Consider the following 24,032-nt stretch of genomic DNA (forward strand, 5'->3'; position numbering starts at 1 on the left):
TGCCAAGTTCACCAAAAACCATAACATTAGGTGTACACTTTTTAACACTCAGTAACATTTTTAAGTATTTCAACTGAAATTGTTTTATAATTTCAACATTACCAACACCCCATGTTTCCACACCATACAATAGTATTGGGCTCACCATTGTATCAAACAATTGTAATTGTAAGTCTATATCAAGAAATAATACTCTTGATTTCTTTAGCACTGCAAACATTGCTTTCCTTGCCTGATCACACAAGTACTTTGTAGTTTTATTAAATGAACCATTATAATTGAATTTCACACCAAGATAACTAAAGTCCTCTACAACTTCTAATTGACTGTTGTTGAAATAGAAAACAGGAACATGTTTACGTTTACCCTTTGAGAATATAACAACTTTTGTTTTAGCAGTGTTTACTTGTAGTTTCCATAACTCACAATACGAGTGCATAGCATCTAAAGCAATCTGAAAATCTTGCTCAGATTCTGCGAACACCACAGTGTCATCAGCATATAGTAAGAGAAACAACTTCAAGAATACTTCAACTGTATCATCACTTAGCAAATCTTGTACAGACTGTGATAAAACTTTTAAACCCTGAGAATTACTGGAAACATGCTCTACCAGATCATTAAGAAAAATTGAAAACAATATCGGGGAAAGATTCTCTCCCTGACGTACCCCAGTAGAACTTGTGAAAAAGCAGGAAAGACCTTGGCTACTTTTGACACAGGACTTCGCTTTATCATAAATATTATATATGACTCTAAAAACTTTACCGTCTATAGAATGTCTTAACAATTTACCCCAAAGACAAGTTCTATTTACAGAATCGAACGCCTTTCGGTAGTCAATAAATGCACAAAAAAGCTTACGGCCTTTACTAAAATAAAAATCAATTAACATTTTCAATGTAAATATGTGATCTGTTGTACCATAATCTTTGCGAAAACCAGCTTGTTCTTCGCATAATATACCAGAGCTTTCGAGGAATAGATTCAATCTACGATTTAAAATACAAGTAAAAAGCTTTCCAAAGCAACTCAAAATAGTTATCCCTCTGTAATTATCTGGGTTGTTGATATCTCCCTTCTTCTTGTAAATTGGAAAAATGACCCCTTTACACCAACATTCAGGGATACATGCCGAATTTAGAATAATATTAAATAATCTACTCAAAACTGGTAACATGACACCCTTTGAGTGTTTAATATACTCATTTAAAATATTATCAAAAGAGCATTTCATGTTATCAGAAAAAAAGTTCATATGTTAAATTGAAATAAGTGATATCATTACAATAAGTGATATCATTACAGTAAATATATAAAATATAAAAGTAAGATACAACGTCCATTCCGGAAATATTTTTTTCCATTTCGCGAAATTGTCCCAACCTTAAGTTCATTTCGCGAAAAGGTGTTCATTTCGTATTTACAATTAAAAGTAGTTCAGTTAAAATTTGTGATTAACTTTTCCTGCCTTTAAAACGTAAAAAATCATTCTATTTACTTATTCATATTTTTGCTACACGAATAAAAATTGTTTAACTGGTATCACACTGTATTTTTGCCAATTTAAATACTTGGGACTATTTGTTGCCAACGGAAACAGATATAAACAGTGAGTGCTTCGGCTAACATGGCGGAAACAACAACGAAACCGTAAATTTAAAAAAAAAAATCAATTGTGTGTTTATGCCTGATGGACACACAGATAACCGTGCATGTTTAATAAACCAGTGACTATTTAGTTTAATCCATTTCTTTAGACAATTGACATTTCGTACAAATACTGCTTTTCGAAGATCAATTTGTTGGGAGTAAAAAGCGACAAAATTAAAAAATGGCAACCGCGGCTATGGCTAGGACTCTCACAGAGACAGTGGCAGTAGAGCCAACTCTGCAAATGAGATTACAGTTTCCAAACCCACCTCAAGCAAAAAATTTGGGCATGATGAACAACAAGCTCAGAAATAGACTGCGACTGGATCCAACCAGAGCATTGGAACCTGCAAGAAAGAAAATTGCTACAATTGAGGCACAGAGAGTAATGTCTGTATTTGAAGACACAATACTTAAATCTGAGATTATAACTCTGATGCCATTCATAGTAGAAAATCTTGAGCGATTCAGAATTACCTTTGGAACAGAACTTTCCGAGCTAATAGAGCATCATGCAGTTATTTTGAATAGTTATGATGAGATCAAACAAACATTAGATAGGCAAATGAAAAGGAATGAAGCTAAGGCAAGAGTCAAGCAAAGTGATACCCCATCTCATTCGCCAACCATGTCGACAGATGATCCAGAGGGTAATCAGATGTTAGATGAAGAAGAAGGTGCTGCTGCCGGAGTTGTTTCTCCTTCAGTTCAGTCAGGTGATGGGTCTAGGCCACAGTCAAAGCAACAAAGCTCAAGAGCCAGTTCACGACAGTCTGGATCTAGGAGAGGATCTCAAAGTGGGTCATCACGTCCGTCAAGCTCTGGAAGTGTTGCTTCAAATTTTAGTATGGACAGCCAGATGGAACGCACTGTAAGAAGTCTGACAATGGTGGCGCAACAGTTAAATACCTCGTGCAAGAATGTCCTCCGAGCCTTTCAGCTGAACCCTTCTGCTATGAACACTATCAAACATGAGTATTCAAAAAGAGGAATTGTGTCACAAGATTTCATAAAGTATATGAATGAACTGAAAGATGTTCTTTTAAACAAACTACTTACCACCCCAGAGGAGGAAAAAGAAAGGATGGAGTACCTTCAAGAAATCTCCAAACGTGAGAGGAACAATGCTGCTATAATTGAAAAACTAGAAACTGAGCTGAAAGCTGCACAAGATGATAAAGATGAAGATGTAAGTATATAGGAATGAATGCATGAATATTCCGATATAAAAGGCATTAGGTTCAGATGCTAAGAGATATATAACCACAAGGGAGGGCTATAGCCCTTGTAGTTCAATTCCTGTGCATCTGAACTCTGAAAGTTCTGTACTAACTCAGGCGGCAACCCATTTGAAGGTCATGATTATTTGTTAAGTAAGGCTATTATTTTCATAAAAGAGGGATTCATACATTTGTTCCAAATCAAAGGTTTGAGTAGACAATTTTACTTTACTCGGCCTTATATGATGATACTACTATTAATTTATAGCTTAATTCTTGTGTATGTATTTTTGTCATTTTGACTTAAGTTTCCTTTTTGACACGATTATTTCATTGGCATGCTTTTTCAGATAAAAAAGAAAAACGATGTAATCCGAGGACTGCAAGCTGATTTAAGACAGATCCAGAAGTTTTCAGAAGATCATATCAGGCGTGTGAATGCTGAGGCAGACAAACAGAAAGCTGCTGATAAAAAGAACAGTGAGGGACGTAAACAAAGGCTTCAGCAGGAGGTGACTCAGTTACAGACACAGCAGCAGAATCTGGTTACCGAACACAGAGAGAATGAACAGGAACTTAGAAAGGTAAATGATATTATAAGTATTTAACATGCCTGCCAAAATGAGATAGGGTTTTCCCAACACAATTGACAGTAAGGAATAGAAAAACAATGGCAAGCAGGATTTTAGATGAACTATTCCAAAATATTATGGAGAGCTATCCTATTGTCCCTGGCATCAACATCCACAGCTTGGTTAAAGTTTTGAAGCAATTTCACTTTATCTCTGTTACAAAAAAATGTAATATTTGATAGATATTCACTTAATTCAGACTAAAAATGGTTGTTCCTCATCATATGACACAAGTGCCATACCTCTTGCATCAATAATTTATTAATTATATGGCATTTTTAGCTCACCTGTCACAAAGTGACAAGGTGAGCTTTTGTGATTGCGCGGCGTCCGTCCGTGCGTCCGTCCGTAAACTTTTGCTTGTGACCACTCTAGAGGTCACATTTTTTGTGGGATCTTTATGAAAATTGGTCAGAATGTTCATCTTGATGATATCTAGGTCAAGTTCAAAACTGGGTCACGTGCCTTCAAAAACTAGGTCAGTAGGTCTAAAAATAGAAAAACCTTGTGACCTCTCTAGAGGCCATATATTTCACAAGATCTTCATGAAAATTGATCAGAACTTTCAACTTGATGATATCTAGGTCAAGTTTGAAACTGGGTCACGTGCCTTCAAAAACTAGGTCAGTAGGTCAGATAATAGAAAAACCTTGTGACCTCTCTAAAGGCCATATTTTTCATGGGATCTGTATGAAAGTTGGTCTGAATGTTCATCTTGATGATATCTAGGTCAAGTTCGAAACTGGGTCACGTGCAGTCAAAAACTAGGTCAGTAGATCTAAAAATAGAAAAACCTTATGACCTCTCTAGAGGCCATATATTTCATGAGATCTTCATGAAAATTGGTCAGAATGTTCACCTTGATGATATCTAGATCAGATTCGAAACAGGGTCATGTGCCGTCAAAAACAAGGTCAGTAGGTCTAAAAATAGAAAAACCTTGTGACCTCTCTAGAGGCCATACTTGTGAATGGATCTCCATAAAAATTGGTCAGAATGTTCATTTTGATGATATCAAGGTCAAGTTCGAAAGTGGGTCACGTGCCTTCAAAAAGTAGGTCAGTAGGTCAAACAATGCAAAAACGTTGTGACCTCTCTAGAGGCCATATTTTTCATGGGATCTGTATGAAAGTTGGTCTGAATGTTTATCTTGATGATATATAGGTCAGGTTTGAAACTGGGTCAACTGCGCTCAAAAACTAGGTCAGTAGATCTTGAAATAGAAAAACCTTGTGACCTCTCTAGAGGCCATACCCTTGAATGGATCTTCATGAAAATTGGTCAGAATGTTCACCTTGATGATATCTAGGTCAAGTTCGAAACTGGGTCACGTGCCCTCAAAAACTAGGTCAGTAGGTCAAATAATAAAAAAACCTTGTGACCTCTCTAGAGGCCATACTTTTCATGGGATCTGTATGAAAGTTGGTCTGAATGTTCATCTTGATGATATCTAGGTCAGGTTTGAAACTGGGTCAACTGCGGTCAAAAGCTAGGTCAGTAGGTCTAAAATTATTAAAATCTTTTGACCTCTCTAGAGACCATATTTTTCAATGGATCTTCATGAAAATTGATCTGAATGTTCACCTTGATGATATCTAGGTCAGTTTCGAAACTGGGTCACGTGGGTCAAAAACTAGGCCAGTAGGTATAAAAATAGAAAAACTTTGTGACCTCTCTAGAGGCCATATTTTTCACGAGATCTTCATGAAAATTAGTGAGAATGTTCACCTTGATGATATCTAGGTAAAGTTCAAAACAGGGTCACATACCTTCGAAAACTAGGTCAAATAATAGAAAAACCTTGTGACCTCTCTAGAGACCATATTTTTCAATGGATCTTCATGAAAATTGGTCAGAATTTTTATCTTGATAATATCTAGGTCAAGTTCAAAACTGGGTCACATGAGCTCAAAAACTAGGTCACTATGTCAAATAATAGAAAAAACGACGTCATACTCAAAACTGGGTCATGTGGGAAGAGGTGAGCGATTCAGGACCATCATGGTCCTCTTGTTACTTAAATTTCAGGTCTGTTATTGCTGAATGCATTAAATTCAGACTTGAAACATTTATTTTACCCCATCAGTTGCATTATATATGACAAGGTCTATGAAGTGTAGATATGTGTTACCTTTTTAGCTCACCTGTCACATAGTGACAAGGTGAGCTTTTGTGATCACCCTTCGTCCGTCGTGTGTCCGTGCGTCCGTCCGTCCGTCAACAATTTCTTGTCTGCACGATAGTGGTTTCATTTATGATTTTATTTTAACCAAACTTGCACACAACTTGTATCACCATAAGATCTCGGTTCCTTTCTTGAACTGGCCAGATCCCATTATGGGTTCCAGAGTTATGGCCCCTGAAAGGGCCAGAATCAGCTATTTTGACCTTGTCTGCACAATAGCAGCTTTATTTATGATTTGATTTTTACCAAACTGGCACACAACTTGTATCACCATAAGATCTTGGTTCCTTTCTTGAACTGGCCAGATCCCATTATGGGTTCCAGAGTTATGGCCCCTGAAAGGGCCAGAATTAGCTATTTTGACCTTGTCTGCACAATAGCAGCTTCATTTATGATTTGATTTTAACCAAACTTGCACACAACTTGTATCACTATAAGATCTTGGTTCCTTTCTTGAACTGGCTAGATTCCGTTTTGGGTTCCAGAGTTATGGCCCCTGAAAGGGCCAGAATTAGCTATTTTGACCTTGTCTGCACAATAGCAGCTTCATTTATGATTTGAATTTAATCAAACTTGCAAAAAACATGTGTTGCCATAAGATCTCAGTTCCTTTGTTGAACTGGCCAGATCCCATAATGGGTTCCAGAGTTATGGCCCCTGACAGGGCCAATATTAGCTATTTTGACCTTGTCTGCACAATAGCAACTTCATTTATGATTTGATTTTAACCAAACTTACACACAACTTTTATCACCACAAGATCTTGGTTCTTTTCTTGAACTGGCCAGATTCCGTCATGGGTTCCAGAGTTATGGCTCCTTGAAGGTCCAAAATTGGCTATTTTGGCTTTTGCAGCCATATAGAGACTTCATTTATGGTTTTATTTGATACAAACTTCCAAAATATCTTCAACAACAATAAATCTTGGATTCCATGACAAATCAGATCCAATCGTAGGTTCCAGAGTTATTTTATATCTGATTACCTCCCCTGATTGTAGTCAAAATGGATTTATATCAGTAAGTACTTATAGGACTTATTTGAAATTTCATTATTATCATTAGTTGGACTGAGTCAATCAGGGTAGATAACTATGGACTGATTTTATGTCAAATTACCTCCCTTTATTTCAAATTAAAATGGGTATATCTCCGTAACTAATGAAGATACTGATCTGAAATTTCATTTATGTCAACAGATTTATTTGGCAGATCCTTCTTTTGTTCACTTACAATAATTTTCTTTTTAATTACTTCCCTTTTACGTTAATATAAATAGCTTATTTTTAGTAACTTTTTTATTATTGGCCGTAGGGAAAAACCGAGACCACTTTTCTGTGGTACAACATGGATGGTACCTCCAATTATTAGGTGTATTTTGACATATCTATACCTTGTAAGAATTTTTGTTTTCTTTTTGGTTAAATTTCTTCCCTTTGTTGTTCCTGTCCTTTGGACTTTGATATTTTTTCTGAGGACCTTCTTGTCCTCAAGTGCATTGATAACAGGTGAGCGATATAGGGCCATCATGGCCCTCTTGTTTCTAGCATGTGAAAAGATAAAGGGCACCAATACTACCAAATTTTCTTCACTTATTTGAAGTTATCTTGTCATTTCAGAAACTTCACACATGAAATGTGTTGTTTTCTCTGAAGGGGTATTAATGACTCTACATAGGGATATCTATAGTTTCCTTAGATTCCACATTTCACTAGACATCATCAAAATAGTCAAGCATGCTCTCATGTTTTATTTTTACTGTCCATAGTGTTGGGAAAGCATCTGTCTTATCCTTTACCCTGCTAAATTTCTATAATGAAGTGGTCCATCATTCAATATGGGCAGTACTGCACTGCAGGCTGGGCCTGCAGATTATCCAAGAAAATGAAAAAAATAAAAATGCCAAATATGCAATAAAAATCGAAGCATAAGGGGGTTTATGTTGACTTAGTCATAAACTGAATTTTGATTGTTTCTTGTATGTTTTTATTGACCTAAACTCCTCCGCTTAGCATCAGTTATAATCCACCAGAATGTCTCAGAATGCACCACAGATATTAATTTTTCAAAATTTTCTAGGGGAGGATACCCGCAGACCCTTCTACCAAGCTCGCCCTTCAGCGCTCGATCTATCAAGCCTGAACTTATAAAAAGCCAGCTACCTCTCTGCAGCCAAAGGGGTTTTCACTGAAAATTTTCTGACTGAATAGCGAACAGTGCAGACCATGATCCGTGCAGGCTAATCTTGGTCTGCACTGGTCGCAACTTTTAGGCAAAACCACTTGCCGACAGCAGGCTTAAGGTTAAACAAACATATTAGATTAATTTTCTTGCATACTAGTAATATTTTTGCGATGTTTTCAAAGAAAGTGTAAGTTATAAATCTTGCATACATACTGTCAAAATATAATGATGTGACAATTTTCACGTGTAACTTGTCTTTTCTCTAACAAAAAAGGTAAGGTGATCTCCTACTTGGACGACCTTGTCTTTCCCAACTAGGCTGGCAAGAAAAATTGTGATCATAGTCTATAATTGTATTTAAGTGATGAAGTCAAGGCAGAAGGTAACGTCTGTTCAGTATAGATTTTAAATCTTTTGTAAGAGCTTCATTTGAAATCCATACAGTATAATACAGGTAAAGGGGAAATAATCAGAAGAAAGGAAGTTAGAAACCTATCCAATTGCCTGGTATTTGCCATGTATATGTATCCTATCTACTGTGATGTATGTATACAGTTCTAAGCAAAAGAAAATCTAACAATATCATTCAAATTTTACATTGCAGAAAAAGTTTAAGATAGAGACAGAGGTTGAGAACTGGATACAGCGGTATGACCAGGATATGGGAGAAAGACAGGTAACTCAATTGTCCTTAAAGATGAAGCACTCGCATATATTGATGGTGTGAAATTTACAATTTTAAGAAAACCCCATGTTGCAAGACAAAGTATATCCTGTGATTTCATAAAGATGATCATATCACTTAAACAGATATTTTTTTGCAAGAAAAGAAAGTTCCTGACAAAGTTTGAAAACTTGCAAACAATATTTTCTGTCCAATCCTAGAAATTGCAACACTAAGGTTTTCTTTTGTTATGACATTTTGTATGCTTTATAAGACAGCAGGTTATAAACATAAAAGATAGGGTAGTGATGCACTTTTGGTCAGCTGCTGTTGATTATGGTACGTGAACCTTGACTGTTTGACAGGACCTTGTATGGTACATGAACTTTGACTGTTTGACATGACTTTGTATGGTACATGAACTTTGACATGACTTTGTATGGTACATGAACTTTGACATGACCTTGTTTTACATAGTCTGACTACCGGTAAATTCAAACTCTGACTAAATTTAGATTAAGTTCTAATCTTCAGATTTGAGCTGGCCATCTTATTTATAGGAAATTACATAACATCTTTCTATCACAAGTAAGACTGCACACAAATATCAGTCAGGGCCTCTGTGGCCGAGTGGTTAAGGTCGCTAATTTTATTTTTTTATTTATTTATTTGGGTTTTATGGCGCACCAAAACAGTATAGGTTATATGGTGCCAAACAGGACTACAAATTTTGGTTCCACATCTCATTTACAGGTTAAGGTCACTAACTTTTAATTCAGTTGCCCGTCACCAATGTGGGTCAAGGTTAAAAGTTAGACAAGCATTCAAGCTAACTGCTAGTGAAATTTTAAAATAGCTAGTGGGTTTGAAATGTACTAGCTAATTTCAGCTAGTCAATGATATGACAAGCAAACGTCTTCAGAGCTTTAATAAAGATTAATTGTTTTGAAGGTACACATTTTTCTTCATGAAAGGAACGTTATCATTTATGTTTATGATATTTTATTGTTCAACAAAAACGGCACAAGCTATTTTAAGCTAATAGAAAACATTTTTGTTTGTGACTAGCTACTAACAGAGATCAGTCAGTAAGTTTTGGTCAGTAAAATATTAATAGAGTAATTAAATATTATTAACATTAGCCGGTAGCTTTTCATTTTAGCTAGTGATCAAAAAGGGCACTAGCTAATTTCAGCTAGTACGAACTATTGTTAAATTTGACCCCTGTGGGTTCACGCCTCACTTAGGGCATAGAATTCTTCATGTGAGGAAGCCATCCAACTGGCTTATGGAAGGATGAGGGTTCTACTACCAAGGCGATGAAATTATGCTTTCCTCTGCCATGAAAAGCTGGAAAGTCTCCATAATTTTTACCTAAAATTGTGTCGATGTGACATTGAACCCAACAAAAAGTATGTAAATTTTTAATTCTGATTCAATTAACACTTGCAGGATGAGTATGAGGAGATAGATACAGTGTACACAGAGGAAAAGAAACAACTGCATGAGCTAGAGGAACGCTTCAAGACACTCGAAGCCGAGTACCAGCAGATCATGGAGGAGAGGCGCCTGGCTAGAGAGCGTAGAGAAGCTGCAGAGCGTGAACTCGCACTCATGGTTAAGGCTTCAACCACTATCCAGGCATTCTGGAGGTCTTTCAAGGTCAGAAAGGCACTCAAAGCTCGCAAGAAGAAGGGTGGAAAGAAGAAGAAATAGACTTAAATGCTAATAGAGAAGTTATTTCTGGAACAAACATGTCAGTGTATAAATTTTTATTTGTGTTTTTATTACACGTGACTTTTGTTATACTTTTTATCTTACATCGTTGTACGCTGAAATTGACTTCCTTGAACATACTATTTTTGTCAATGTCTGTGATAACTTCAGTAGAAAAGCTGAATTTGTTTTCTGTTGTAGATAAAATCTTCTTTGTTTTTCCAAATAAAATATATTCCGTTTTACTACATAATATGACATCATTCACAAAAATCATGAACAGTTATGAATGTCACAAATCATCATCTTCCTGTCAGCTCCACCCCCTCAAAAAAAGAAAAAAGAATGAGACGTGTAAGTCAGAATGTGTGTATCTTAAACATGGTCTATACCTTTGCACAATATTATTAATGTAACTAGTGCTTAGGGATGACATATTTCACCCCATTTAGTCTGTTCCAACTTCGTTCTCCTGATATGCTCGATAACGCAGAAAGAAACCATGTTGTGTTTTGAACTATTATGAGTGGGCAGTATTTGAGCATGGAAAACTTTGATAGAAGAACCAGTAAGACTAAAATGTCACATTCCGAAAATACTTTGTACACAGATTCATTTTTACAGGGGCTTGTCTTCAGATGTACATAGATAGTAAAGTCGGTATAATATCTATATTAAAATATAAATAAATCATAAATCAGTATAACTGTATGCACAGTCATGCTGTTGATACAAAAAGCATTATGTAAAATACAGCTAAATTTCTGCTATTTTCTATTGTGACCTGTATTTCTTTAATGTTTTTGATACTTCCTTCTACAGTTTGAAGACTACAGGAGTGTTTAATAGTAATTGCTTATTAGACTTTTATGGAGGAATATGCACAGTTTTCTGCAGATGGAATATTATGTAACTTTAGCAGTTAAGGACTTCAGGTTTTTTCTTTCCATTAACAAGATCTAGCATAGTATGTCAGTCTTTTTTCTCCTATAATGGGGGTTGTTTACAGGCATCTTTCTCTCTGAAAATTTCTTAACACATCTCTGCAGGCGGCTTGCCCCTTTTAAGACATAAGAAGATGCGTGCTATATGTAACATTATAGTAATTTATCTTTGTTAGAGAGTTTTATTTTTTACCAGTGATAAATTTGTTAAGACATTTTGGTATATCCATCCTTTATAAGTCTAATAAATTATGAAGAAAAGGTGTCTTTTTTCCCCTTTGATGTTGTTTTGTCTTTTTAGCTCACCTGATCAGGTGAGTTATTGTGTTCGCTCGATGTCCGGCGTCTGTCGTCTGTCAACATTTAGCTTGTGTATGCGATAGAGGCTGTATTTTTCAAACTGATCTTCATGAAATTTGGTCAGAATGATGACCTTGATGAAATCTAGGCCAAGTTCAAAAATGGATCATCTGGGATCAAAAACTAGGTCACTAGGTAAAATCAAAGAAAAACCTTGTATATGTAATAGAGGATGTATTTTTCAATTGATTTTCAGGAATTTTGGTCAGAATGATTACCTTGATAAAATCTAGGCCAAGTTCGAAAATAGTCATCTGGGATCAAAAACTAGGTCACTAAGTCAAATCAAATAAAAACCTTGTGTATGCGATAGAGACTGTATTTTTCAACTGATCTTCATGAAATTTTGTCAGAATGACAATCTTGATAAAATCTAGGCCAAGTTCGAAAATGGGTCATCTGGGGTCAAAAACTAGGTCACTAGGTCAAATCAAATAAAAACCATGTGTATGCGATAGAGGCAGTATTTTTCAATTGAACTTCATGAAATTTGGTCAGAATGATTGCATTGATGAAATCTAGGTCGAGTTGGAATATGGGTTATCTGGGGTCAAAAATTAGGTCACTGGGTAAAATCAAAGAAAAATATTGTGTATGCGAAAGAAGCAGTACTTTTCAATTGATCTTCATGAAATTTGGTCAGAATTACTGCCTTGATGAAATCTAGGTCAGGTTTGAATATGGGTCATCTTGGGTTAAAAAGTAGGTCTCTAGGTCAAATCAAAGAAGAACCTTGTGTATGCAATAGAGGCTGTATTTTTCAATTGATCTTCCTGAAATTAAGTCAGAATGATTGCCTTGATGAAATCTAGGTAGAGTTTGAATATGGGTCATCTGGGGTCTAAAAGTAGGTCACTAGGTCAAATCAAAGAAAAACCTTGTGTATGTGAAAGAGGCTGTATTTTTCAATTGATCTTCTTAACATTTGGTCAGAATGAAATTTAGGTTGAGTTCAAATATGGGTCATCTGGGATTAAAAAATAGGTAACTAGGTCAAATCAAAGAAAAAACTTGGTGTATGCAAAAGAGGATGTATTTTTCAATTGATCTTCATGAAATTTGGTCAGAATGATTGCCTTGATGAAATCTAGGTCAAGTTTGAACATGGGTCATCTGGGGTCAAAAAGTAGGTCACTAGATCATATCAAAGAAAATACTTGTTTAAACTCAAGAGACCACATTTTGGTCCAATCCTAATGAAAATTGGCCAGAATGTTTCCATGAAATCACTAGGTCAAACATGTTTACACTGTTGTGGTGCGTTTCTCAGGTGAGCGACCTAGGGCCATCTTGGCCCTCTTATTTATACCACTAGTGTGAAAGGCACAGTGGCATATAGTGTTTGAACTGTCTGTCCGTCTATCATATAATCTCTTATTCTTTATACTTTTATGTCAGATATAAATTTATGCCATGCCATCCATATGTATGTGTCTTTGCATCTGTGATCTGTGTGAATGTTTTTGTGTGCAAAAAAATCCTGCCTGGCCAATAACTTTGTTGTGCACTGCGGGACTTTGAGATAACTTTACACAAATAACCACCAGAACAAAGCAACATGTTGCATGCATCATCAAGACACGTCTGCTTCGAGTGCGGGAGGTCGTGGGTTCGATCCTCTGCCGCGTCATACCAAAGAAGTAAAAAATGGTACTAGCAACTTCCTCGCTTGGCACTCAGCATTAAGAGGATAGTGCTAGGACTGGTCAGCCCAGTGTCAGTATAATGTGACTGGGTATCATGTCACGTGTCTACGGCGTGATATTCCAGTGAGGCAGCACTATAAAGTTTGGCATTGTGCTCACTGCTACAAGTAGACACCGTCGTTTATATGACTGAAAAATTGTTGAAAAAGACGTTAAACCCGAACACACACGTAGCTCAAAGGTCAAGGTAACACTGACGCCAAAGATATAAGGTCATTTTTTTTCTTTGCTCCATAACTTTTTTATGCAAGCATGGATGTCAAAATAACTTTACCAAAATATTTGCCATAAAAAGACAACAGAGGTCAAAGATTTAACGTAATAGATCTTGTTTGCCCAATTATTTCATGCTTGCATGGAAAAATTCAAGTACATGTAACTATGCACAAACAATCACCATCACGAGACAACATGTTCAAGACCCATATCTTGAAGGTCATGGTCATATTTGGAAGAACATTTTTCATCATTTGTTTTGTCAGTTTAAGATTAAGACCCCTAGCTAAATGGTCAAGGTCACACACTTGGAGATCAAAGATATTTCTTCTTTGGTCTATAACTTTGTATATTTGTACACATAGATGGATATTCAAATAATTTAGCACACTCGCCAAAATAAGACCATGTGTCAAATGCAAGAGTTGCACCACTAAGTCAAAGGTCAATATCAAACTTGGAGGTTAAAGATATTTATGTGATTTTTCTTGACTGGTCAGTAACTTTTATATGCATACAAGAATATTCAAATAACTTGCACAAACTTTCATTCTGATCTGATGATATAATATTTAATCATTTAAAGGTGAAATTATTATATACAATCATTCTTCTTTTCCAGTCAATGATCAGTATATCTGTTCTGTTGTCAGTGCCTTTTCTCACACTTCTGTGTCCTAACATCACATAGCAAGGGCATCGCATCCAAAGGACATGTTTCTATTGTTTCTTGAGTTACGATTTTTTTTGGAGTCAAAAATATTACATGATATACATCTGTACATTGTGTAGTCAATTCATAAATTAATAAATCAATAAGTTCCTTTGAATCGCTGGTCCCTCGTCACTGCGGGTTTGAGCCCTTGTAACTAATCATGTGAGGGAGCCATCCAGCTGGCTTGCAGAAGGTACTAGTAGTTGACTTGGCGGTTCTATCCACATGGCTGCCTATCCCTGAATGTCCTAATAAGTACCTGGGGCCTCCCTCCATCATTAAAGCAGGAATGTCACCAATGACCTAACTGCGCCTGTGTGACTTACAACCTGTCCACTAATTCAAAAACATCTAGACGGGAATTCTTGCTTACCGATTACTTATTATAAACAAAAATGTATCATTATGCTTTCTGCATGGGATATGCATGCAAATATACCAGTACTACTTGGAGTGAGTAAATACTGATTCCATAGCAATACATTTTTTTTTTGCAAAATTGGGTCATTGAAAACTGTAAGAGGAGTTATTTAGAGAAGGATTTCATGAAGACTTTAGTGCATATGTCATTGAATGTATATGGTCACATGATCTAAGAGAAGTTTTATAATGGGAAAGATTGTGTTGATGTAAAACAACTTAATATGGTCCCTAAATTTGTTTCGAGCAATCAACCTGAATCTGTATAATGATAATGGTCTCTGATCAGTTGTATAACTGGCAACATTCCTCAAGTAATCCTTAAATTAGTAAAAAAAGTATTGCATTTTGTTTATACTTAAGTGACAAACGGAACTACTGAACTCTTCAAATGTCTATTTTATTTAACTAAATTTCATATTCAATCAAGTGTAATGGTAAAATTCACATTCCCTCTTTCGCCAAATGAAATTCACTTTGAAAACTCCTATAAAATCGTAAACATAAATTCTTGAAATAGCATTCCTTCTGCATTACCTTCATAGTATTTTTGTTTCTTATTATTTAGACTGTAGTTGGTTAAGTTCATCCAAAATTTTCCAACAATGTAACTTTTCCACAGTGTTTACTCAATCATAGTCAATGTACCAAAATCTAGCTTGCTAATTAGTTTGTTTCTATGGTGACAAGTTTCATCAAGACTTCTGTTTCTCCCATTGTTCTGGTGTCAATGTTTTCATCTGGAATGCGTGAATCTCTTTCATTTCAGCTTCTAAAGCGGCATTTACAAGTCTGAAATACGAAAAGATGACATTTCAACATTTAGTATTTATAGGTTATTAGCTTTGTATCGGGAAATATGCACGAGTTCTTCAGCGGAAATACTGCATGACTTTAGGAGCGCAATATTCTTCCGCTGAAGAACGAGTGCATATTTCCTGATGCAAAGATAATAATCTTTTTATTGCATCTACAAGTATGAATATTATGTAAATATAAATATTTTCAATAATTTGAATAGGATTGATAATACTGGACTATATAAAAAAAATAGTGCAACAACACTCACTGAATTATGTCACGCACCCGATATGAAATTCAGGCGTCGGTGTATGGAAAAATATTGACGTTTTCGGTACCAGTGTAACTTAATGGGGAATAGAAACGAGTATGTAATAAGGCCAATTATCTCACCTCCTTCAATGTTCGGCATTCCTATCACATTCTGACCAGATATATTCAATATCAGGTTAGTTAAATGCTCGATACAGAATTTGATTTAAGCAAACTGGCTGCCACATCACTAATACAGTCCGAGATACATAATTTAAAAAAAAAAAAAGGGCCATAGTGGCTCAAAGTCACTCATCTGACTCTGACTGACCTTGAATATAGACATGACACACTGAATTGTGAATGGTAACAACTGTACTTCGTATATACTAGTAGCCCACAAAATGAGCCAAGTGCCACCATTTGCAAAAAAATTGGGAGAGGATCTTACAATAATCCTCCAGACCAAGTTTCAAGCAGATCCACCAAGCAGTTCATTAGAAGGAAGATATTTAAAGTGTTTTCTATTTTTAGCTCTATTAAACACTAAAAGGGGCCAAGCACCCTATTTTAACAGATTTGGGAGAGGACCTTATAATGATGCTGAAGACCAAGTTTGAGGAAGATCCATCAAGTGGTTCATGAAAAGAAGCCATTAAGAGGTATTTCTATTTTTAGCTCCTGCAGACCCTTTAAGAGGCAGAGTTCATTTGAACAAAAACTGAGAGAAGACCTTATAATGATGCTACACACCAAGTTTGATGAAAATCCATGAAGCTGTCTATGAGAAAAAATTGTTTATATTTTAAGCTACAGCGGCCCCTAAAGATGGCAAGCACCCCCAATTGATTGAATTTGGGAGGGAACCTTACAATGGCAGCAGAAATCAAGTCTGAAGTAGATCTATCCATCTAGCAGTTCATGAGGAGTTGTTTATGAGGTATTTTTATTTTCAGCTATAGTGGCCCTTAAAAGCGGCCAAGTGCCCTCATTTGAACAAAATTTGAAGAGAACCTTATAATGATGCTACAGATCAAATTTGATGATGGTTCATCAAGCAATTCACAAGAAGTTGTTTAAATGTATTTTTCTCTTTAGCTCTAGAGGCCTCTAAAAGTGGCCTAGCACCCCTATCTGAACAAAATTGGGAGGTGACCTTATAATAATGCTACTGACAAAGTCTGATGAAAATCTATCAAGCATTTCATGACAAGAAGTTGTTTAACTGTATTTCAATTTTTAGCTCTAGTGGCCCCTAATAGGGGTCGAGTGCCACAATTTGAATAAAATTTGGAGAGGACCTCATAATGATCTTGCAGACCAAGTAAAAATTGATGAAAATCCATCAGTTCAAGAAAATTTGTTCAAAGGTATTTCTAATTTTAGCTCTAGCAGTCCCCTAAAAGGGGTTAAACTACACCATTTGAATACAATAGAGTTTGACCATGCCAGGATGCTATAGACCAAGCTTGGTATAATTCTGACCAATAGTTTAAGAGGAGAAGATGTTTTATGTAAATTATTGACGACAGAAGCCTGACCACCCTCCTATAGTAATACCTACTCTGAACCTTCTGTTCAGCTGAGCTAAAGATTTAAGCACAGGTTATTCAGCCAGATAAAATTGTACATGTTTATTGGTGGTGAGATATGGAACATACAATGTCTTTGAAATCATAATAATGTTTCTGTAGTGGTATATTTGACAGGACCTGGTCAATATTAAACTGCTGTTGATTAAACAATGATGGATTATGTGCATTATCTCTAAAATAATGTAAAATCATTTAATTTCATTGGCATGAAATTTCGTGGTTTTGGTCAAAATGGCAATTTCGTGGGGATACAAATTCATGGATTTCAACTTTTGAATATAAAATGAATGGGAATTTTACTTGTTCGTTGGGATTAAATTTTGTGGTTGACTCAACCATGAAATCCACGAAAATCAGTCCCCCACGAATATTAACGATTTCACAGTATCAAACAGGTTATCAAGACCAGGAGCTAAGGTAACAATACCTGTCTGATGACAGCACATTCAACTTCTCGAAGAATTGATGTAAGTATGGGATCAAAATGTTACCAGAGATTTTCAGACAAAAGAAGAAAAATAGATAAGACAAACAAAGTACCAGTATTGTGGATTTGGATAAGTCTTGCACTATATGGCAATGTGTGACCATGATGATAAGCAAGTGCTCAAAGTTTAAAATCCATATCATCAATCTGTTTAGACAAAATATGGATTGGTATACGAAACTTAACTATTCTCTATGTCAAAAAAGGGTCATAACTGAGCTAAAATTCTTGTCCTAGTTAAATGTAGTCTTGCCTACATTATGTAGATTATGATGGTAAACAAGTGATCAAAGTTTCAAAGCCATATGACATACAGGTTAGGCAAAATATGGACTGGTATGAAACATTTAAATGATTTCCATGTTCAAAAAGGGCCATAATTCAGCCAAAATAGTTGACAGAATTATGTACTCTTGCCTACAGATAGAGATCATGATGATAAACAAGTGTTCGAAGTTTCAAAGCCACATGTGAAATAGTTATGACAAAACGTTGACTTGTACGAAAACTAAACCAATTTCCAAGTCCAAATTGGCTATAATTCCGCCAAAATACTTGACAGAGATATGATCTCTTGCCTACAGGTAAAGACTGTTATAATAAACAAGTGTTCAAAGTTTCAAAACCATATGTCAAATAGTTTTGACAAAACAAGTACTTTTACGAAATCTGAATCAATTTCCAAGTCCAAAAAGGGCCATAATTCAGTAAAAAAAACTTGACAGGGTTATGTACTCTTGTCTACAGGTAGGGACTGTTATAATAAACAAGTGTTCCATGTTTGAAGTAAATATCTTTGATGGTTTACAAGATATTACCATTTCATAAAAACTTTAACCAATGCTGACACCGGGTTGAGTATAGTATAGCTCTCCATATTTTTCAAAAAGCTAAAAATGAGTTTTGAGAGCAATCTCAAATCTCCAGCATCTGACTGGTTGATTTTGAGCATAACTTCAAAGTTGACCAATGGCAAGGCTGGATTCTGAGACTGGTCTTGAAACGCAAGTTTCAAAACCTGGAACCTGTCCAAGACTTGTTAGTAAGTTATATCTATTGTGTATATTCTCCTTATACTGTGACTATGGTACCCACCTATGCACTGTTTCTACCATGTATATCATCCTTATACCATGACCTTGAACTTGTTCCATGAAATTGTTCTTATTATTACTTCCATTACAATCAAAGTATTAAATACACTTTTCACAAACCTATGTCTTTGAAGAAGTGGTTTTCCTTCAAACTGTGGAGAAACAATAACAGCCTGGAATTTGGCACCACAACCGTCTGATGTATCTTCTATATCCTGAAAGTATACAATCAATTATAACCTTGTTACTTAACAAAGCAAGAAGGTTGAACAGAACTCAAAGTCTGCTGGCCAGTAATCAGTCATCTTTAGCGTTTGAAAGAACCTATGACGTATTAAGTGACATTCTGATGATCAAATGACTGGAAACATGTAATTTAAAAGTATTAATCAAATTGTGAAACTACACTGTCTTGAATTCTAAAGAATATGGATCATAAATAATCAAGAATTCTTTTCAAAATATACATTGGTAAAGATATGTATGTATATGAATACCTATAAAAACATACTGGTGTATGCTCCACCATATTAAAATGGAACTGAAATCTAACAATCTCAAAGAATCATTGTAGCTTTTTTTCAACATAAACATTGTGACATCATGACTTTACGCATGGCATTGCACTTTGAGCATTAAGCTGTATATGTAAACTGGATAGAATTTGATTACAATCATTGAAAAACATGACATAAAATTTGTTTGTCTTACACATAAGATACAGATATATCTTTCATTAGTGAACAACAGATGTTACATTTTCATTTGTGGCTAGTAAAATGAATAGATAATATTAATCCATATTTTAATATGCGACTTATAAGTTGAATAAAAGTCACTGATATATGACTGCAGCATGCATAGAACAACACCTTAACACAGACATCACCTGACTGGAATATAATTTTCATGGATTTCATGGTTGCATCAATCCACGAAATTTAATCCCAACAAACAAGTAAAATTCCTATTCATTTTATGTTCATATTAAAATTGAAATCTACGAATTAATTCACATCCCCACGAAATTGCTGTTTTGGCCAAAACCACGTTATTTCATGCCCTTGAAATTAAATGATTTTACAGTAGCTCGTTCTGGCAAAGACAGCTCAATGCAGGGCTAGCGCTGAGTTGAAAAAAGTTTGAGCCAAATTTTTACATCGCGGATCGAAGAGGCTCGCATGCTCATTAGCGTGTCCACGACAGGGCTTTGGTGGGGTTTTTGGGCTTTAGGATATTTCAAATGCTTAGATTGCAGCAGAAAACGCCATTAACTGAATGGTCTGTCCTTGTGTAATAATAAGCAAAACAGTGCATCAAGGATAAATTTATTTTTAACCATAATTTATATTTCTCAATATATTAACAATATAGTCTCGCACGCCCATTCGCGTGCCATAACAGGGCTTTGGTGGGGTTCACAGGGGGCTGTGCCCCCTGAAGCTTTTGGGCTTTAAGGTATTTCTAATGCTTAGATTGCGGCAGAAAACACCATTATCGACAAATGTTAAATCTTACTAAATGCTTCATTACTGAATGGTCTGTCCTTGTGTAATAATAAGCAAAACAGTGCATCAAGGACAGAAATACAACGGATTTGTATACAAATACGATCTCTCTTATTTTCCATTTTTAGCTGGATTTAATGTCCTAGTTTCACTTTTCACAGATATTGCTTTCTTTGCAGGAGGTAAACTAACAGATTCAGAACTACGTTTCTCAGCCTTAATGACAAGCAAGAAATTAATTTAAAAACATTTTATTATATACTTATTGGCATCGATAATGAATTACTCATTTGAAATAATTTTATTTAATTAAACTTTTTTGAACAATAGAGATCAAACACACCCACCTTTCAACATTCTTTAATCTTGTCTTTTGACAAGATAATAAAAGATGGCCCATTATTCAATCAAGGAACTTCAGTCATGGCATGTGCCACAAACAAACACCTTTGATCCATGTATATTCATTAATCTACCCATTTAGCTAAACAAAATGAGAGACGCTTTTAAATACCCCAAGGGCACAGGTTTATTGTCACTTGATGGTGTTAATGGACCATGGACAATGCCTCTTGTTTATTGCATGTTTTGTCACAGTCTGACTTGGCACTCTTTTGGTCCAAAATAACATTATATAAAAATTGACTGGTTTTAATTCTTAAAGTAGGGTTTTTTTAGAGTTTGAGCCATTTCTGAATTTTCTTGAGCCAAAATTAGCATTTAAAGCATTTTGCTCAAAATGCCCATTCCAGCGCTAGCCCTGCAATGGAGGTATCTGTAGAACAATTTATAGGGAAGTACAAAATATTCAACAATATTTTTCTAGCGATAGGTTAATGTTAATGTTTATAGTATAATTTCATACATTTAATATCAATGTCTTGATTTTCAAGGTGGCATTTGTTAAAAGGCTGCTTTTCAACAAGTGGAAATTGAACTGAAAATTAGATATTCTTATCACCTTTTTCTGTTACAACAGTTAAAAATTTTGACTAAGCTCTTGTCAGACCATGATCTACTGTTGTGCTCAAGCACCAAGTGAGATCTAAGTCTGGTTAAATCCAACAGCCCCGAACATATATCATCTCAGAAAAGGGCATAAAATGTTTAAAAAAAATAAGAAAAAAATATTGTTATCAGTAGGCCTATTATTCAAATTTTGGTTACAAAGATTGTGACAGAGAATCTATACGTGTTAGTAATTAGTTTGATTTAAACTATTCATTGAACCCAGTCATGAATTATTTTAATAAAAGAAGTCTGGACCCATGTACAATCTCTAAATGTGTGCAAAGAAGTATAAAATACACAGAATGGCAACAAGAGATAATCTCGCGTAAGCTTGTGTCACCGCGTTATCTTATTGAAGCGTTTGCTGACACTCATGATCAAATCAACAGACGCTTATTAAAGTATTACACTGGTGCTACGGCCAGAACTTAATAAACCAAATCAGGTCCAATTTTAAAACATCAACTGTTGATTATTCAGACTTCCAGTCATAAATTCATTCCTTCCCTGTGTAGAAAATACTAATAACATTAAAAAAAAACACCATTATAATTATAAACAAACGACAAAATTTTTATCCTTCTGCTGTCTGTTTCATATACCGGTAAAACGAGATCTCATTCAGTTGCCATGTGATGTTGGCGAGACTTGCTCTATATGTCTTCAAGTTGATGATCTATTTATCTTTATAACTCTTTGATGGATTTACAGTCAACTCGTCCCCGATTTGGTCATTTCGTCCCCCTCGGCAATTTCAAATTGGTCATTTTGTCCCCCCTTTTCGGCCCCCTTTTTAAAACGTATTTTTGAAAAAAAAGTATGATAAATTAAGTCATTTTTTTTCTTTCAAATAAGTATATTTTATGTTAAAAATGAGTGTATATCAAAATCCCCTTGATCAAAATCCCCTCCACTGAAAAATGACTGGGTGTTACAAAATCCCCTTCGCACATTTGCAGGGGGTATCATAATCCCCTCTGTGATTAACATTATAGATATATATATATATCAGTGCTCCAAATTATATTATGTTTGCTAAAGGCATTGTATTTACGTGCTTTATGCAATAGATTTTAAAGTTGTATATAGTTGTATTTGAACTTGATGAAATAAGTAAAAATCACAGAGGGGATTATGATACCCCCTGCAAAAGTATGAAGGGGATTTTGTAACACCCTGTCATTTTTCAGTGTAGGGGATTTTGATCAAGGGGATTTTGATTGTCTCCCATTAAAAATATACATAAGTTTTCGTTTGTTTTAAGAACTTTTTGCTTTAAAAATGATCAATTTAACAAGGATGATTTTCTGGGTTTTTCTCTTTTTTTTTCTCTCTCTCTCTCTTCATGCTGCTTATTTTCAAACTCTTGAATAAAATTAAACTTTTTATTAAACTTTTTTATAACAAATAATTTCCTCACTCCAATCAATTATTAACACATTTAATTCTACTAGCCTAAGGGGAAAATTTTGACACATTCCATTCGGTCAGTCAACAACTTCTCATGCAATTAAATACCATTAAAACCTTCCAATCAGCCCAATCAACGCCTTTTAATGTGATTAATAACCTTTAACACCTTTCGTATGCAGGGATATGCTCATTCTACTTCTTTTAGAAACCACTGTCTCCCTACTTTTGAAGTATTTTTTTTTTCTATTTTAATGACAAAAATGAATATAAAGCATGTTGATTATTTTTCGTAAAACATATGTGACAGATATTACTTGTTTATTTATTCTTTATTGCATTTCTAATTAAAACTTTCTTTTATTATGATCAGGGGTAAGGATTTATTGCTCTCTCTTTTCTTACTATGATTTTTAAAAAGTAAATTAGATTTTCTATTATATTATATTTTTAATACTAAGGGCATTGTATTTATTTCAGTTAATTGTCTTATATTTTCAGTATATTTCTTTTATTATTTTATCATGTTTATCAAACCTAGTTATCTAAAGTTAACTATTTCCAATATAACTCCTTCAAAACTCACGATAATTTTAAAATACAAGTTTTCAAAGTCAAAAATATCATGAAAACACAAAAATGCCTAAAATATTAAGGGGGACAAAATTACCAAAAGGGGACGAATTGACTAAAAGGGGGACGAGCTGACTACATTTAAAGGGGGACGAGTTGACCAGATTTTATCATGAGGGGGACGAAATGACCAATTTTGGAGGACGAAATGACCAAATCGGGGACGAGTCGACTTGATACCCTTTGATGTATGATACAGATTTTTATTTCAGTTTTTAAGTTTGTATTAATTTTCCACAGATATTTATTGGTACAGTATAAAAATAAAACATATTATTCCACATATATCTTGATAACCTGAGAAATGTAGCGGATCTTTGACTATTATGAAGACAGACAAAAAGACATTTTTTAAAGCTAATTACTAAAAAAATTACAGTAGGCAATTTGGAAGGCATGGTCTTTAGAATCAAAATACTTTTCACGCCTCGACATTAGGTTCAGTCTTACCAGATGTGTTGCTCCAATGTCATTTTTTAACTTTTCTTTCAAATAATCAACAGTGATCGGCATTTTTGTTCTTAAATATGTCAAATTCACCAGCGTTCAACTGTGAATGGCAAACTGAAAGTAGAAACGTTAAATCTTAAAACTGTGAGAATTACATTTGAGTAAAGTAAAAATCAC

At 34.9% G+C, this 24,032-nt stretch overlaps 2 protein-coding genes across 2 annotated transcripts; one reads left to right on the forward strand and one right to left on the reverse strand.

Annotated features, from left to right (window-relative positions):
- The first annotated feature begins 1,608 nt into the window (after window positions 1-1,608).
- On the forward strand, window positions 1,609-11,462 carry LOC123533997 (dynein regulatory complex protein 10-like). The gene is made up of 4 exons (XM_045316010.2): window positions 1,609-2,842; window positions 3,224-3,457; window positions 8,478-8,549; window positions 9,990-11,462. Exons 1-4 carry the CDS (start codon window positions 1,835-1,837, stop codon window positions 10,251-10,253), a joined length of 1,578 nt encoding a protein of 525 aa, XP_045171945.2. The 5' UTR covers window positions 1,609-1,834; the 3' UTR covers window positions 10,254-11,462.
- Window positions 11,463-14,997: 3,535 nt separating this feature from the next.
- On the reverse strand, window positions 14,998-24,014 carry LOC123535414 (bolA-like protein 2). Its single transcript, XM_045318071.2, has 3 exons — window positions 23,856-24,014; window positions 18,964-19,058; window positions 14,998-15,406 (listed from the first exon to the last, which is right to left on the reverse strand). Exons 1-3 carry the CDS (start codon window positions 23,916-23,918, stop codon window positions 15,310-15,312), a joined length of 255 nt encoding a protein of 84 aa, XP_045174006.1. The 5' UTR covers window positions 23,919-24,014; the 3' UTR covers window positions 14,998-15,309.
- Between the last annotated feature and the right edge of the window lie 18 nt (window positions 24,015-24,032).

Source organism: Mercenaria mercenaria, chromosome 12 (genome assembly GCF_021730395.1).
Source record: "Mercenaria mercenaria strain notata chromosome 12, MADL_Memer_1, whole genome shotgun sequence".
Classification (NCBI taxonomy): Eukaryota; Metazoa; Mollusca; class Bivalvia; order Venerida; family Veneridae; genus Mercenaria; species Mercenaria mercenaria.

Bases quoted from the DNA above. Each gene is read 5' to 3' on its own strand.
- LOC123535414 (XM_045318071.2), bottom strand. From the start codon at position 23,918: ATGCCGATCACTGTTGATTATTTGAAAGAAAAGTTAAAAAATGACATT. The intron at 19,059-23,855 runs GTAAGACTGAAC...GTATACTTTCAG, and splicing joins ACATTGGAGCAACACATCTG to GATATAGAAGATACATCAGA. The intron at 15,407-18,963 runs GTTTGTGAAAAG...TTCGTATTTCAG, and splicing joins CCACTTCTTCAAAGACATAG to ACTTGTAAATGCCGCTTTAG.
- LOC123533997 (XM_045316010.2), top strand. From the start codon at position 1,835: ATGGCAACCGCGGCTATGGCTAGGACTCTCACAGAGACAGTGGCAGTA. The intron at 2,843-3,223 runs GTAAGTATATAG...ATGCTTTTTCAG, and splicing joins AAGATGATAAAGATGAAGAT to ATAAAAAAGAAAAACGATGT. The intron at 3,458-8,477 runs GTAAATGATATT...TTTACATTGCAG, and splicing joins ATGAACAGGAACTTAGAAAG to AAAAAGTTTAAGATAGAGAC.